The sequence below is a fragment of the Delphinapterus leucas genome, chromosome 15 (assembly GCF_059928025.1).
Source record: "Delphinapterus leucas isolate spDelLeu-1000000601 "Yukka" chromosome 15, BTC_Dleu_Yukka2, whole genome shotgun sequence".
NCBI lineage: Eukaryota > Metazoa > Chordata > Mammalia > Artiodactyla > Monodontidae > Delphinapterus > Delphinapterus leucas.
Window position 1 is genome coordinate 17,461,193 of NC_143143.1, and position 16,415 is coordinate 17,477,607.

Consider the following 16,415-nt stretch of genomic DNA (forward strand, 5'->3'; position numbering starts at 1 on the left):
AGGTGTGCAGTGTTAAATGTTCCAAACTCAGATGCCCTGTGCGGCCTTTCTCGGGGCCTCTGGGTCTGCTGAAGCCGCCTCCCCCAGGGCCGCACTGATTTGTCATCATGGAACCGTGTGCCTGTGTTCCCAGGGACCGACGTCATGGTGCGCTGCCTGAGGCTGCTGAAGGAGTTCAAGCGGAAGGTCGAAGACCAGGACGACGACGAGGACGAGGAGGCCATCTCCAAGGCCGTGCCACCGGTGGACATCGTGTACGAGCGGGACATGCTCACACAGACCTACGAACTCAGTAAGTCCCATTCTCCTACCTGCATATAGACAGGGTTCCCGAGCTTTGACTTGAGGTGTGTTTTGGTCACATGTTGAAAGAGGGCCCTGCTGTCGAGAATGTCACGCAGCGGGAAGCCCCCTGGTCCCCTTGAGGGTTTAGGCTTTGGGGTCAGATTTGAGTTTGAGTCCTTGCTCTGCCCCTTGTCCGCCAGCTGAAGACTTTAGCAAGGTCTCCGAGCCTCAGTTCCCTCATCTGTAAAATGGGGATATCTCCCCTAGCACGTAAGAGGACTGAATAAGTAGGATTAAAACATCTGGTGTAGTGCCTGGTACGTAGAAACCACTAAAAAAATTACCTACTAATATTACTACTCAAAGATTTGAGTCACCTACCAACTTCTAAAACTGGTCTGGAATCATTGCAGCCTGGGCATTGTTGTGATGAAGGGGGAAGAAACATGTCTCTGTCCATTCCTCCCCCTTCCCCTAAATCCCCTAAAATCTATGTAAGACAGCAGTGACCCAGTGCCACAGATGGTGTGGCCGCAGGTCGCTGTGGAGCGGAGGATGTCTAGAGTAGAAGGGGAGGGGCTGCAGGAGATCTGGTTCAGCCAGCAGGCACGAAAGCACCTGGCGAATCAGCACAGCCTTTAGGGAAGGCTGTTTCCGTCAACTCTTCAACATCTCTCAGGATCTGTTCCTCAGAACACAGTTTGAGAAATGCTGTCCTTAACCCTTTCATCCCCGCTTTTAGCATGTTACTAGTTTAACATAGGAACACATTCTAGTCACCTCTTTCCATTCTGCTGTTTATTTTTGTGCATGGACAATACAGCAAAACTGCCTTTATCCAGATCGGTTTTGCCTGGCGGCCTCAAGTGTATGCCACATCAGGAAATAAAGGGGAAGCTCTTTCTGAACGGTCCAAGAGTGTTGCCCTGAAGTCTGCCCTGTAGTATTTTACTGGAGGGACTCCCGCCCACCGCCACCCCACCAGGCTCCTTCCTGGAGTTCCCAACCCCCGAGTAGTCCGAGAACATTTGAAAGGACTCATTCGAGGAAGATACAGTAATAGCACAGTGTGTAGCAGGGCAGGAGCTGACACACCAGACAGAGCAAGTAACAGAGCACAGTTGCCTATCGGTCATTTATTACGGGGCCAAATAGCATTATTTCCTTCTGTGGCCCCTGCTGGCCGGCAGCTGTTACGGGATAAGGCAATAATCGGTGTCCGTAGTGCCTCCGAGTCTACCGAGAAGGACGGGAAGATGTTCTTCCTTAAACATTCCTTCGGTGCTTCTTAAAAGGCTCAGCTGAATTTCACTGAGAAAGTTCGCTCATGTGGAAGCACACGTCCTGCTGCAGGATAAAGCAGCGTCCCTGGAGCTCAGTGGGTCAGGCGTTGATTGCTTTGGCGTGGAAGAGTCAGATAGCGAGCGCTTAAAAATGAGCAATGAGTCGAGTGGTCAGAGCCTTGGGAGGGGGAGGGGGAGGGTGGGAGGAGGCAGGTGTCTTACTCTGTTTGCCGGTCTCCCCGCATTGAAATGTCTGGGAACGGACCTGACCTGTGCAGAAAGGCTCCGTGGTGGAGGCTGGGGTTCAAGTGTATTGTTTCACACAGTTGAGCGTCGAGGCACGAAAGGCATTTCCCAAGCTGAAATCCGAGTGGCTATGAACGTGGGAAAGCTGGAAGCCAGAATGCTGTGCCGCCTCCTTCAGAGATTCAAAGTGGTCAAGGTAACAGCGTGAGTTCGTTGTCTTCGCGTGTGCACACGGCGTGGCTCTGAGGGCTGTCTTGGACATCGGGAGCCCAGGCCAGCCTTCCGTCTTGGCTGCCAGGGAGGGCGGGAGTGCTGAACGCAGCCCACAAGTGTGCCCCACCCCTCCCCCACCGTGGATTTTGTTGGGTTTCGCTTTTTGAAAATTGAATGAGTTATCAGCATTGAAAAGTCAGCAGGAGATGCTCCAGCCCAGGGAGCAGGCCCCCCACTCGCGCGTGGGGTGTCAGCTGAGGTGGCGCCTCCGACGGCGCCCAGAGACAAAGCGGGCACCCCCCAGGCCTCAGTCCCAGCCCGGCCCTCCTTCTCATTTACGTTCCTTGCCTGGGTCCTGGGGGCACCAAGTCAGCACCCAGACCTGCTATCTCAGCCCGTTGTGCTTCGCTCCCTGCTTGCCAGCTTCTTGGCCCTTTCGCTGGAAAGCAGCGTGACAGTTGAGCTAATGACTGTGCAGCACTTAGCACTGTCCTTGGCGTGTGGTTGGTACCTGGGAGGTGTCACTCCTTCTGCCATTAAGGGCAGAAAGTCCCTTTCCCCTGTTGTAGAAGACAAAGGGGAGCGGCTGAGTGACAGCTTCACCACCACGCCCCACGGCAGTGGCCGAATGGAGCTGGTGACCTCAAGGCCCCGACTCCGAGTCTGTGACGACAGTTAGGAGCCATCGAGTTCTGCTCATTGAGCGTCTCTCGTAGGCCCCGTCCTGTGCCAGGCCCCGGGGGTTTGCGGAAGGCCAGGTTAGGGCCCTGCCCAGCGGGGAGCTCACAGTCTCCTAGAGCAGACACACAGTCAGGATTGCTTCCTGTGGAAGCAGAACCTGAGGGATGGCGAGACGGGAGGACCCACGAGGGGCTGAGCTGGGGCCCAGGCGTGAGGTGTGGAGGAGACATGGGGGAACGTGGGAATGACAAGGAAATAGTCACCGCAGAAGCCCGGTCACCCGAACGCCTGGGTGTCCCGGCATCCTCTGCAGTGTCTTAGACACATCTCATCCCCTCCAGGGCTTCATGGAGGACGAAGGACGGCAGCGAACCACCAAGTACATCTCCTGCGTGTTTGCGGAGGAGAGCGACCTGAGCCGGCAGTACGAGAGGGAGAAGGCACGGAGCGAGCTGCTGACCACCGTGAGCCTGGCCTCGGTGCAGGAAGAGTCCCTGCTGCCCGAGGGCGAGGACGCTTTCCTCTCCGAGTCAGACAGCGAGGAGGAGGGCAGCGGCGGCAGGAGGAGAGGCAGAGGATCACAGCGGGACTCGAGGTCCTTCTCGAACGGCAGTCTCAGGACTCAGCCTCACCACTCCACCTCGACCAAGGGTAGGGGCGTGCTCGGGGCGGGGGGTAGGGGGTTGGGCAGGGGGGTGCGCGCCCTCAGTCTGAGCCACTGCCTATCCCTCCTGGCTCTGGGGACGTTCAGCCCAGCAGACACCTGAGGATGGCCTTGGTGCTGCCCTAACTAGGGACCTGTTGGTGTCTCGTGCATCACATAATCGTAAGCTTGGGAGATGCTTGTGTGGTCTGTCTCCAGGCTGCTGGCAAGTCATTTCTCCTTGGCAGATGTTTTGTTTGTTTTGCTTTTATTTGGTTGTGCTGGGGCTCCTTTTAGTTGCGGCTCGTGGGCCCCTTAGTTGTGGCATGCATGTGGGATCTAGTTCCCTGACCAGGGATCGAACCTGGGCCCCCTGAATTGGGAGCGCAGAGTCTTACCCACTGCCCCAGCAGGGAAGTCCCCTTGGCAAATGTTTTGTTTGTTATGTTTTGACTATTAAAGGGATGGAATTCCCTAAACTTCCTCTATCCCCTTCCCTCCAACAATCTGTAAGAAGCCCTTGGGGTTTTAGTTTAGTTATGGAAGACTTTTCTTAAAACATGTGGAGGTTGGTGCTGATGACAGATTTGCACATCGGGGGTCGGGGTCGGGGTCAGGAGGGTGCGGCTCGCTGCTTGCTGGTCCACTTCCCTCGTCTTAAACTGACCACATGGACTCCTTTGGCCTGTGCGGCTCTGGTCCGGCAGCTGAGCAGAAGTGCCCCTCTCGCTTTCCCCCTGCTGTGACCGCGGTTCATCCGTTCTACGCCTGTCCTCCACTGCAGGGGGGTGGAAAGTCATCAGCCTTCACCCATTGAAGAAGCATCCGTCTTCCTCCCTGGGAGCTGCTGAGAGAGCCTGTCAGAGCTCTTTCAGGGGGGACAACCTCCTGGACACCAGCAGCTCCTCAGACCCCAGCGTGTCCTTGGGCTCCCACTGCATGGAGAGTCACAGCGGCGACATAGCCGTGATAGAAGAGGTCAGGCTTGAAAACCCAAAGGTGAGTGCCCACGGGGGAGGGCGTTTCCTCTAGGAAGGGGCCTGTGGCAGGTGGATGTCAGCCTTGGCTTTTCTGTGCTTAAGAATCACAGCAACAAAAACAACAAAATCAATAATAGTAAAAGTGCCACATGCTCAGGCCGTGTGGGTGGGGGGGCCTCTACGGTAGGAGCGCAATGCGCGTTGACACACCACCTTCGCGCAGCCCCCCTTAGCAGAAATCACCTGCACATTATTTACAGGGTTTTAAAATTTCCAACAACGTACTCTTTCTACTGAAATTTATTTTGAAGGAAAAATGTGTATGGCTACTTTAAATCAGTGGTTCTCACTCTGGCCCGATTTTGCCCCCCGGGGGACATGTGGCAATGTCTGGAGATGTTTTTCATTGTCACATCGGGGAGAGGGTGCTAATGGCATCTTGTAGGCAGAGGCCAGGGATGCTGTTAAATGTCCCAGACTAGGCAGGGTAAACCACAGCAGAGTTATCCAGCCCGAAGTGTCAGCAGTGCTGAGGTTGAAAAACCCTGCTTTAGATGAAAAGCCAATATCATTTGCATTAAAAAGAAGGTGATCGTAAAATAGATCTGATAAAAACAAAACCTCCTTCGTCCATTCTGGTCGGACAGTGTTCTACTTCACAGTGTTAAAGACAGTAGACTCACACCAATACTTTTTCTTCAGTGTAATTAGAAGGATTAAAAGGCAGTTGACACAGGAATGCCTTTGTCATCATGTGATTCAGTTCACTCAGTGCTGTCCTTGGTCGCTGGAAGGTGCCTCACATATGGCCAGGGGTGCCTCAGTTGCCCAGCACAGAACAGACTTGGGATCGGGGTGCCTTTGACACTGTTGCTGCTGTTTGGTTCCGGCTTCACAGCAACCCTGTAAGATGAAAGCCAGCTGTGGTCAGGAGGAGGCGAGCAGAGCCTCTGGGGCCTGAGGGACTTGCCTGCTCAGTTAATGACAGAATGGAGAGTGGAACCCGTGGGCGTGGAGTTCCCACCCTGCCCTGCTTCTCCGTTTCCGGTGTGGAAGCCTGAGCTTGGGTTCTATCCCTACAGCAGGAGTGATGGAGCATGGGGTGGGGGAGATTTTCTATGGAATTTTCTAGAACCTTCTAGCTGTATCCTATCATTGGATGCCATGGCTCTTTATCAAGTCATGATTGGTCTTGTTTCCACCTGAAGCAACTGCCGGCAGGCAGATCCCAGCAAGTTCCTGAAGGTTTTCCCTGCCATCCTGACCCTGCCACCCACTTTGCACCTCCTCATCAGGTCCATGTGTCCCCAGCAACACACTCCCTCCAGGCCCTGCCAGTCCTGCTGCTAGCTTCCTAGCTCAGCTCCTTCTAGCTCAGCTCTTTCTCTTCCTCTTAGAAATCTGTCCCCAGAGTAATGGCAGAACCCTGTCCTTCTTTTTGCCCACTTGCTGAGAAGAGGGGTGTGAACTGTCCTGTCTGGAGGTCCTTGGTGAAGCGTGTGTTCACTTTGCTCTGCAGCAGCACCGTGGAAAGCAGGCAGATTTTCTCATGTGGTTCTCCTCCAAAATGTTTGCTTTGAAACGCAAGAGAGAACCAAAGTCTTTCTGCCACTCTTGGGCCCCTTGGATCTGTGACTCTTTCGCCCCTCGAGCCCCGCCCCCTTCAGGAAAGAACCGAGCCTCTTCCAGAGCACCGCTGCCAGCAGGGAAGTGATGGGACCCCGGCCCAAGGCGCCTCCTCAAGCGTGTTCTTATTCTCTGGAAGCGCTTCTCCAAGCAAGGAGGGCATCCAGCAAGACTGGCCATGGGACCGCAAGGTGGCCCTGAATTATGCTGAGTGATTGGCCAGGAGTTTGTTAGGGTTGGGATGTCCTTTCCCTTCAGGGTGCATGTTTGGGCTTCAGCATCTTTGATCCAAAGGCAGATGGAACAGGTTCAGATTCAGAAGCTAAAAAGAACCACGAAGAGAGAAGAGGGCGTCGCAGAAGGGGTGGGGGAGGGCACCCGTCCACTCTCCTCTCCGTCATTCACTCGCCACTCATCCTGATGCATCGGAAGCCTGCCTCTGCATCTCCCTAATGTTCCCAGAGAGGCTGCCCGTGGCTTCCCTGAGGCGGAGGCAGAAGCGCGTCCTGGCGCACGTTCACACCCCGGGACCCAGTATGGTGGTTTCGCCTGAGCCCTGGTTTCCTCTTGCGTAAAATGGGGACCATAACAGTGAGGTGGTTGAGAGTTCTGGATGAAGAAGCCCCATAGGGTGACGGCAGGGGGTCGGCCCTCCGTCTGTGCATTTCCTCCCTTCCACTGCGGAAGAACCAAGTAAAGATTGAGTGGATGCAGCCCCCTTCCCCGGGAAGGGCTGGAGTAGATGCCTCTGCTTTCTGTGCTGAAACCAGCTGATCTTCATAAAGTTCTGGGATCCTCTGCTGGCAGATGTCTGTGCCGTTACAAAGCACTGAAATAGTGGGGTAGTGGGATCCTATGGGGGCAGTAATCCTCTTGACTTTGCTTCTTGAAATATGGCGTAGAAATTCCATAAAGAGGGAAAGCGTACCGGCAGGAGTGGTTGCCTGGCCCCCAAACCTTGCTGAGTCCATAGTTTTCTCATGCTTTTGGTCCCTGTTCTAGGAGAGTGGCAGTTCCCAGAAGCCTGGGAAGCACGGCCCAGGCCAAGACAAACCCCATGAGACTTACCGACTGCTGAAACGCAGGAATCTGATCATAGAGGCTGTCACCAACCTCCGCTTAATCGAGAGCTTATTCACGTAAGGAGTAGTCTGTCTGTCTGTCTTGCATTAGTAGTAAATCCCACATCAATCACCATCCACAGAAATGACTTAGAGGCATTTGCATCTCTCTTCTGCTGTATAGATTCTCATAGGAGCCCTTTGTGGTAGAAAGGATTTGCAGTCTGTGTGATTTGAAAAGTGTAGACATGGAGGAATATCCATACACTTGACAGGGAGAGAATGATGGAGCAGGAAACAGAGGTCACGGGGAAAGTGCATCTGCCTTGTTCCTTCTTTAGGAATTTGGTGCTCAGGAAGGGGTGAGAGGAAACGGAGGCAGCTAATAGCATCAGCTTAGAAACATTGTTATTAATTCTCCAGGGAGCCTTTTGTTCAAACGGAAATCTTTTATGAAAACAAAAACAAAAGGGACTGTGAATGGATAAAGAAGATGTGGCACCTATATACAATGGAATATTGCTCAGCCATAAAAAGAAACAAAATTGAGTTATTTGTAGTGAGGTGGATGGACCTAGAGTCTGTCGAACAGAGTGAAGTAAGTCAGAAAGAGAAAAACAAATACCGTATGCTAACGCATATACATGGAATCAAAAAAAAAAAAAAAACGGTTCTGAAGAACCTAGGGGCAGGACAGGAATAAAGAGGAAGACATAGAAAATGGACTTGAGGACATGGGGTGGGAGGGCGAAGCTGGAGCGAAGTGAGAGTAGCATCGACTTATATACACTACCGAATGTAAAATAGTTGGCTGCTGGGAAGCAGCCGCATAGCACAGGGAGATCGGCTCAGTGCTTTGCGATGACCTAGAGGGGTGGGATAGGGAGGGTGGGAGGGAGGGGATATGGGGACACGTGTGTGCATGTGGCTGATTCGCTTTGTTGTGCAACAGAAACTAACACGGTATTGTGAAGCAGTTATACTCCAATAAAGATCTATTAAAAAGAAAAAAAAAACGGGGGACACATGTGGAGCTTCTGTGTCCAGGGTGCAGTGGAGGCTCTGCTCCCTGTTTTGGTCCTTCTAACCCACTGTTACCACCACGTCCTCGGAGGCATCCTTGGGCTTCTGGGCAGCCAAGGTCAAAGCCACTCGATTGGAAGGAGCCTTACCCTTGAGTCAAGGATGTGAGTTCTCTAACTAGGGGATGGGGAGACCGCCTGTGGATACTGCTGCCTGGGCCTCCTCTTCTGTGCAGGTGAGATGGAGCTAGGTGCTCCTAATATCCCTTCTGGACCTGCCATTCTATGAGTAGTGATACAGAAACATCACCATAGTGACTCAGTAACATCTAGAGAGAAGATACGTGAGGAGAGGAGTCAAAAGAGCTTCAGATCTGAGGGTGTCAACGGTGGTAAACTGGAACATTCCTTAGCTGGATGTTGAATTAGCATGGAGACTCAGTGAAGACAGATTTATATCACGGAGCTCAGTTTCTCCACCATCGTTGTCTTGACTCATGTAATCTCTTTAGTTCCTGGTGAAAGGCTCAGAACGTGAAGCTGCTGTGAATGGTGGCTTGTCTTTAGCTAACTCATTTATCACAAAGAGAGATGATCTTTGCCATCTTAAGAAGTCATCCTTTCAGTGGTGAAACACCCTTTAATTCTCCCCTACTTTCTGCTGGATCCCATTAGGCAGGTGTCGGTTGCCTGAGTCTAGAAAGGCCTTCCCTGGTGAGACTGGGAATATTAACGGCTTATTCTGTGACGCTGCAGGATTCAGAAGATGATCATGGATCAGGAGAAGCAAGAAGGTGTGTCCACCAAGTGCTGCAAGAAGTCCATCGTGCGCTTGGTGCGGAACCTGTCCGAGGAAGGCCTTCTGAGGCTGTATCGGACGACAGTCATTCAAGACGGCATCAAGAAGAAGGTAACCACACAGACCACTGCGCGTGCCGGGTGTTTTCTTACCCAGTTTCCCACATCCTTGTCCCTCGGTTGTTCCTTTGTTGCCGATAGTTCGGAATTTCCCATTATGCCTCCTCACTGGGGCAACAGGGATTATCTCCACTTCCTGTGGAAGCGGGAAACAGAAAAGAGGAATAACCTGCTTGGATTGTAGAGCAGCCTGTGCAGCCCAAGGCAGGTGTCCTGCCCCACAGCCAGCCTTGAAGGAGAGGATGGTAATGGAGGCATATCCAGGTTCAGCTAACTAGCACTGGGAGAAATGAAGCAACATTTAGAAGGTGGAAAATTTGGGGCTTTCCCTGGTGGCACAGTGGTTAAGAATCCGCCTGCCAATGCAGGGGACACGGGTTCGAGCCCTGGTCCGGGAAGATCCCACATGCCACAGAGCAGCTAAGCCCGTGCACCATAACTACTGAGCCTGTGCTCTAGAGCCCGTGAGCCACAACTACTGAAGCCCATGCGCCCAGAGCCTGTGCCCTGCAACAAGAGAAGCCACCGCAATGAGAAGGCCATGCACCACAACAAAGAGTAGTCCCCGCTCGCCAAAACTAGAGAAAGCTCGAGCACAGCAACGAAGACCCAATGCGGCCAAAAATAAATAAATTAAGGTGGAAAATTTAGACTAAGCAGCAAAAACATTAGCCACCGAAATCTGCAGCAACACATCCCAGAGGAAATGATGTCAGCGATTCAATTAGCATGCACTGCCGGGTCGTCCAATGAGGACAGTGGATCTCTTCTTTCCCAATGTATCTGTTTCTGTAAAGTTTAAAGTTTGGGGCCATTCCCATAGCAACTGCAGCTCAGTGGCTTTGCACATATTCTAAGGCATAAATTTTTCAGGGTCAGAGTCATTTGAGATACCCGGCTGGGCGTTGGGACCAAAGGGAATGGTGCTGCGGAATAGGCATTTGTAATTTCCTGCCCTTTCTTCTGACTACGTTTTAAATCTCTGCCTTAAGAAAGCTCTGCTTTGATGTTTTGTTTTCTTAATAAGGTGGCAAGGTCATTTCTGGTCTTTTTTACTTTATTTTATTTTTTTGAGACCTTTGAAATTTGAGAGACATAGAGCAGTACCAGAAAATGACTTAAAAAGCTCTGTTTCTACCATCCCAAGTTGGGCAGCTCATCAGTTGTTATATCTGCTGTGGGTCCCCTTGACATCGCCCCTCTCCCTTCCCCAGGCTGCCTGCCTCTCGTCCCCCTGAGCGTGGCAGGAGGTCCTGGTGCTGACCTCTCTCCCTGGGGGACAACAGCCCAGCCGGTCAGCAGCAATGCCTCTGATTTCTGTTGGTGTTCACAGAGCAGGTCTTTCCGACGTGCAGCCTCCTCAGGCAGTAACTGAGAGCAGGGGAATGAAATCTCCCCCAGCCTAGGAGTGGAGAGAAACTGTGTTTATGTGGACATATGGACATCTGCCGTGTCCCCCATGCCTATTTGTTTTTGTTTTTGTTTTTGTGGTACGCGGGCCTCTCACTGTTGTGGCCCCTCCCGTTGCGGAGCGCAGGCTCAGCGGCCATGGCTCACGGGCCCAGCCGCTCCGCGGCACGTGGGATCCTCCCGAACCGGGGCACAAACCCGCATCCCCTGCATCGGCAGGCGGACTCTCCACCACTGTGCCACCAGGGAAGCACCCCCCCCATGCCTATTTGGTCGCCTATCCATCGGTGGTACCAGAGGGAGTGGGCAAGAGGTGGGGATGAGGAGTGAGTGTCCCAGGTGAACACTGAGGGTCGATCAGTGTCCCAGTGCTGGGGGCCTCTTGCCAGGGGGTTACCACTGTCATCGCCCATTTGCCAGCTGGAAGGGCCGCCGTATTGTACCTCTGCCTCCAGAGTAAGCTTCAGTTTCTCTGGCACCCAGAGCGTGCGCTGGTGGCTGGCTCCCGCCGATCTGCTGGAGCCATGCTGGCTGGAGTTGCTGTGTCCAGCACCCGCCTTTTGCCGTTGCTCCTGCGTCCTGCCCTGTCCATCGGACTCTTGGGAAGTTGGCCCAGCCGTTTGGCTGTGGAAAGTGGGGAGCTAGGAATGCTTTGTATTTGCTCCTGGCTTATAGATTCTCTGAGGTGTTACCTAACTGTATCTCATTTGAACCTCACAAAACCACGAAAGCAGTTGGCAGGGCAGCAGGGAGGGGTCTCCATTTCCCAAGTGAGGAGCAGAAGAGATGGAGCCTTGTGTGGCCTTCGGAGTCGCTGTCCAGGCGTGGCCACCTGTCCCCCGTGACCCACCCTCTTCAGGCCATTTTGGGCATTGAAGCCTGCTGGCCAGAGTTACTTGTTTAGAAAACCTTACCTTGCTGTCTCCTGGGGCCCAGGCCTCACACCCCCATCTGCTGCTCAGCACCTTGGAACAGCTAAAACGAAGAAGGCAGCCCTAGATCCTCTGTCACTTTGTTTAGAGGCACAGCTGGCAGGAGTCCCCCGATGGCACTCCCAGCAAGGGGAGATTAATGAAAGCCGCTGACCTCTTCCAGATGGAAGCCCTCGGGATTCCCGAGCGGCTGTGGGAAATGCTCAGCTAGCAGGATGGGGTGTCGGGAGCAGCCCCTCAGGTAGCAGCTGGGACCAGTGGGCCATGACAGCCCAGCTGGCACATTACGGATGGCGGAGCTTTCTGGCTTGGGCACTTGAGCTTTCTGGCTTGGGCACTTGAGGGATCTTGATGCCAGAAACTGTAAGGGCACACTGTTTAGCGTTTTACTTCCTGTTTCATAACTGCCTTTTGGAAATGTCAGTGACGGCAGGTATAACCAGGGTTCCACCAGGGAACCGAGTTGTGGAACTAAGTCTCCCCTGGCACCTCCCCAGCCCTTTGGGACCCCCGACCTCTCTCCATAGGTGGATCTGGTGGTGCACCCGTCCATGGACCAGAACGACCCTCTCGTGAGAAGTGCCATCGAGCAGGTTCGTTTCCGGATGTCCAATTCAAGCACAGCCAACAGGCAAGTGGCAGCTCCCACGGGGATTCACAGTGACGCTGCCTCGGTTTGTGTTCCAACCTGAAGCAGTTTCCACAAAAGCCCTTTATTCATACTTTTGTGAGATCAGTGAGGTCACTGGTTTGGGGTTTATGGTTCATGATCCCCTAGCCTCAAAAAGAATCAATTTCTGGATTCTTTAAGAGGAAAAAAATCCTAACATTCTTCTTTTTTTTTCTTTTTTTTTCTTTTTTTAATTTTTATTGTATATTGGGGCATAGTTGGTTAACAATATTGTTACTTTCAGGTTATACGTGTGTGTGTGTGTATGTGTGTGTGTGTGTGTGTGTGTGTGTATAAAGTTATACACGTATCTATTCTTGTTCAAATTCTTTTCCCATTTGGGCTGTTAGAGAACAATGAGCAGAGTTCCCCTCTGCTAACATTCTTAATTCTATGCTCTCTAATAGAGTGTGGACAGAGTGCTCTAAGTCATAGGCCCTATGACATGTGAGACTTGCATAGTTTATAAGAACGATTGTGGTTGCCTTTCTGAGGTCTTCTCTCATTTTGTTCATAAACCACCTAATGGACTGGCAGAAAGCTCAGTGGGAGAACGTTCTCAGTTGGGTTTAAATTAGAGGTGGCGCCTGGGCTCGCAGATGTTGGTTTGTGTGGCCTGCCATGCCTTGGCCACAGGGGCTTTGAATCAGTTACCAGTTAATTTCATGTCAAATTCCTGATTTCTGGCATCGATGAAAGTGTCAGCGGTCCCAGCACATTGGGCAGCCCTTCTCGTGAGGTAGGAGCTGCCCCGTAGGTGGGGGTCCACTGGCCAGGTCACCCCCAAATGTCCAGTGCCCCGACACATTTAATCCGTTTACATCACCTGTTTGGCCCCTACAGGCAGTTGATTTGAAACCCCAGGGCCAAATTCTTGAGGACAGACCCTGTCTTTTCTCAGCCCTTGGTTTTCTAACATCTTATATTTGAACTTCAGGGTTAAAGCGCCCCAGCCTCCAGTGCCTCAAGGGGAAGCTGAAGAAGAAAGTCAAGGAAAAGGGGGCCCAAGAGGATCAGGAGACTCTCAGCTGAATGCTTCCTCTAAAGTAGAAAGCGGACGGGTGAAGAAGACTGATGAGAAAATGGGCATAACCCAGCTGAAAAACTATCACCCTGTTGTAGGTAAAAAGCAGCTTCTTGTCAGGGTCTGTTTGTGTTTCATTTGGTCTTCTGAGTCACTTGGTGTTGCACATCCGAGCCCTGGGCTGCAGGCAGAGAGTCAGGTCTGAATCAACAGCTGGGGTCGTGGGGGGCTGGTCACGTGCCAGCATCAGTTTTCCTGTCTGTAAAATGGGGGTGATTCTTGCCCGGAGTACCTCACAAGGCTGTTGTGAGGCCCAGGTGAAATTATGCCAAGTCCCAACCTGAGGAATTGTTCACGAAGATTAACTCTTTCTGCTGAATACCCTTGGGCTGGAACATTCTGTAAACCACAGAAAAATCTCTGCCTTTCCTGAGCCCACAAGCCTCTGGTAGTTACAGCCACTGATGGGTTTGAGCATTCATCTAATTTTCTGGGATGCAGATCTCAAACAGGGCGCTCTCCCCTCACCCCACACCAAGCTGCTCTGACGTCAGCTTGTGTTGGGCCGGTGCCCACGGCCGGGCCTTCGTAGTTGAGGTGTAGTTGTAGTTTCTGGTCACAGCATGCAGCTGGAGGAGGAGGACGATGGTGACGGCTCACAGACTGCTGTCAGGCAGAAACGTCCTGGTGGGGGACCCGGCAACCCGGGGATTCTGAGCAGGGGAGGTCATTTGTGTGACTTCCCTTGCTGAGGGCTCCGGGCACAGGGATTTGGCCCAGACTCTTAAGGTGTCACAGTTAGAAAGTACAGATGGAGGGAGAAACCTGCGCACGAGGCGGCGCAGTGGAGTAGCACGTGCACCTGAGTGGGCAAGAGGCAGCCGGGAGCTCTTTGCGCGGTCCAGGCCTGACAGCAGAGGAGGGGCCCTGCGGTCCCTTGCCCTCGCCACCCTGTTCCTATGCCTCCCTTGGCTCTCACCTGTCTCCTCTCGCTGGGGAAAGTCAAGGAGCACTTTGTGTCAAAGAAATAAGCTGTTTAGAAGAACCTCGATTCTGGGATGTTTTGCACAGTCCCCGTCAGCCTCAGGTCCTCTTGCTGGGGTCTGTCGTGGTGGCCCCCTGCCCTTTTACACTCCGGCTCACCTCCTGCGCACTCCTCCTTCCTTGCTCCACCCCGTCACTCGGGCCAACCGGCCCTTCCTCGATTGTGCCAGGCACACCCCCGTCTCAGGCTTCTTGCATTCGCCCTGGGGGGCATGTCGCCCAGGTGTCTGCATGGTCCGCTCCCTCACCAGCTCGAGGATGTCCCTTAAGGCCTCTCCCCAGTGAGACCTTCCAGTCCTCTGTAGAATTATAGCCCTCCTCTGCCTGCCTTGCTTTATTCTCTGCATCAGCTCTCTCCATCTGACGTACTGTCTTCGGTAGTTTGTTACTGTCTGCCCTTTCCCGCTAGAAAGTGAGTCCCGTGAGGGTGAAAACATTTGCCGTCTCCCTGGCCCCTGGGATGCAGTGGCACTCAATAGTTTTTGAATGAATTGAACTCAATTGAATCTGGGATTTTCAAGCATCGCCCTCCTTTCTTGCCCCAGTTCCTGGACTTGGGCGTTCTCTAGGGTTTCTGCCCAAAATGCCTCGCCTGCGGGTGATCCACATGTTTCTGTGGTACCTGATCTATGGGCACCCTGCCAAGGACACGGTGGAGAAGCCGGGCTTCAGCAGCGAAAGGAGGACGGGAGCCCCATCCTCCTCCGGGAGCAACTTGGAGGCCTCCTTGGACGCCCCACCCCAGGACACCCAGGATGGAGCCACCCGGGAGGGTGAAGTGGAGCTCTCCACGGAGACCGGTGAGATGCCCTGGGCAGGCAGGCCCCAGTGGGGTCCAGAGGGGAGTCATGGTGGTTCCTTGTCCTTAGGACCTGAACCGGCTGAGTCCCCTATTGCCCTGATCCAAACAAAGACATAATCCAAGCGTCCTGAGCCTCCGGGCTTCCTGCCTGACAAGGAGGGTGTTGCCCTAGTTCGTGGTGAGAGGGAACCAAGACCTACTGGGAGGCGATACCAGCATCATGACCGGGGACCCTGTCTCAGGACTGACCCCTGTTTTCTCCCAGTGTACGTGGATGAAGCCTCGTGGACGCGCTACATCCCTCCCGTCCCAGTCCACAAGGACTTTGGCTTCGGCTGGGCTCTGGTCAGTGACATTCTTCTCTGCCTGCCCCTCTCCATCTTCACCCAGATTGTGCAAGTCAGCTACAAGGTACTGATGACTCCCAGGCTTTCTCAGGGGCTGGTCCCTCAGCTCCATACCAGAGGGCCTGCACTCACCTGTCAAGAGAAAATGCTTGCAGTTGCCTGGCTGGCTGGCTGCCTGGGTGGCTCAATAGATAGATAGGTAGGTAGGTAGATAGATAGAGAGAGAGAGGCTAGATAGGTAGATAGATAGATAGGCTCGCTAGATAGATAGATAGATAGACAAAGAAAGAAAGAAAGAGAAAGGCAGACAGAATAGATTAGGTGGATGGATGGATAGATGGTGAGTCAAGGGAAATATTTCAAAGACTTGTTCTTCTAGATCAGTCAAAAGACAGACAATTATGGTATAGCAATAAAATATATTTTTACAAATTTGGTAAATACAGAAAAAGGAAGAAATAGAAATTACCATAGAAATGCTATAACTTCATCACTCAGAGGTATCACTGCTAGTGTTTTTGGTGCATTTTCTTCTAGTCTTTTTCTTCCTGTGCCATGTTTGTATGTAATGCATGTGTATATATGTGAGGTCTTCCTTTTTAAAAAAAACTGAATTGAGACCATACTGTATTCACTCTTTTATGATCTGTTCTTTCCACCGAACAATGTATTGTATTTCCCACATCGTCGCTTTACCTTGATATTAAGTAAATCCATAGTATTCCTTCTTATGCATGTACCCTAATGTATTTTAACCACTACTCTATTTTTGGACATTTAAGCTCCAGTTTCCTGGTGGTGTAGTGACATGTTGATGAATACTTTTTGTCAGATGTATTTGTGGGCAGCTCCAAAATTTTTCATCTTGGGCTAAGGATAGAAGTGGAATCCCTGGCTTTGAAGGCAATAAGCATCCTTCATCCTTTTTAAATTTTTAAAATATGAATAAATATATTCCCCTATTGTCCCCCAGAAATGTTTTAGTACTTTGCATGCCCACCAGCAGGGAATGAGGCCACCTGTTTCCTGTACCCGGAAGTGTGGCGGATGGGTTGGAGGGGAGGGGCGTCAGGACTGAGAAATGTGGGGGGTTTGGAGTGACAGGCAAGAGGGGGCTCTCTTCCCGTGGGACGGATGGCCAGATTCAGCGAGACCACAGCCTGGAAAGTAGTGGTGTTTTTTTCACAATTCTTGCAATTCACCCTGTCCTTGAGGGTGAGCTGAGCCT

The 16,415-nt window shown here is 52.3% G+C and overlaps 1 protein-coding gene across 2 annotated transcripts in view; it reads left to right on the plus strand.

Moving 5' to 3' along the window:
• The window catches only part of GTF3C1 (general transcription factor IIIC subunit 1), a 72,325-nt gene that overhangs the window by 26,599 nt on the left and 29,311 nt on the right, over positions 1–16,415 (plus strand). The window contains exons 7-16 of one of the 2 annotated variants that reach the window (XM_089895987.1): positions 134–292; positions 1,895–2,010; positions 3,050–3,359; positions 4,136–4,350; positions 6,960–7,096; positions 8,797–8,950; positions 11,828–11,931; positions 12,908–13,092; positions 14,584–14,838; positions 15,106–15,185. In XM_089895987.1, coding sequence (XP_089752113.1) covers positions 134–292; positions 1,895–2,010; positions 3,050–3,359; positions 4,136–4,350; positions 6,960–7,096; positions 8,797–8,950; positions 11,828–11,931; positions 12,908–13,092; positions 14,584–14,838; positions 15,106–15,185 — 1,715 coding nt within the window. Of the gene's footprint in view, positions 1–133; positions 293–1,894; positions 2,011–3,049; positions 3,360–4,135; positions 4,351–6,959; positions 7,097–8,796; positions 8,951–11,827; positions 11,932–12,907; positions 13,093–14,583; positions 14,839–15,105; positions 15,252–16,415 lie in introns of both variants that reach the window. The other variant, XM_022588456.3, reaches the window with a different exon arrangement.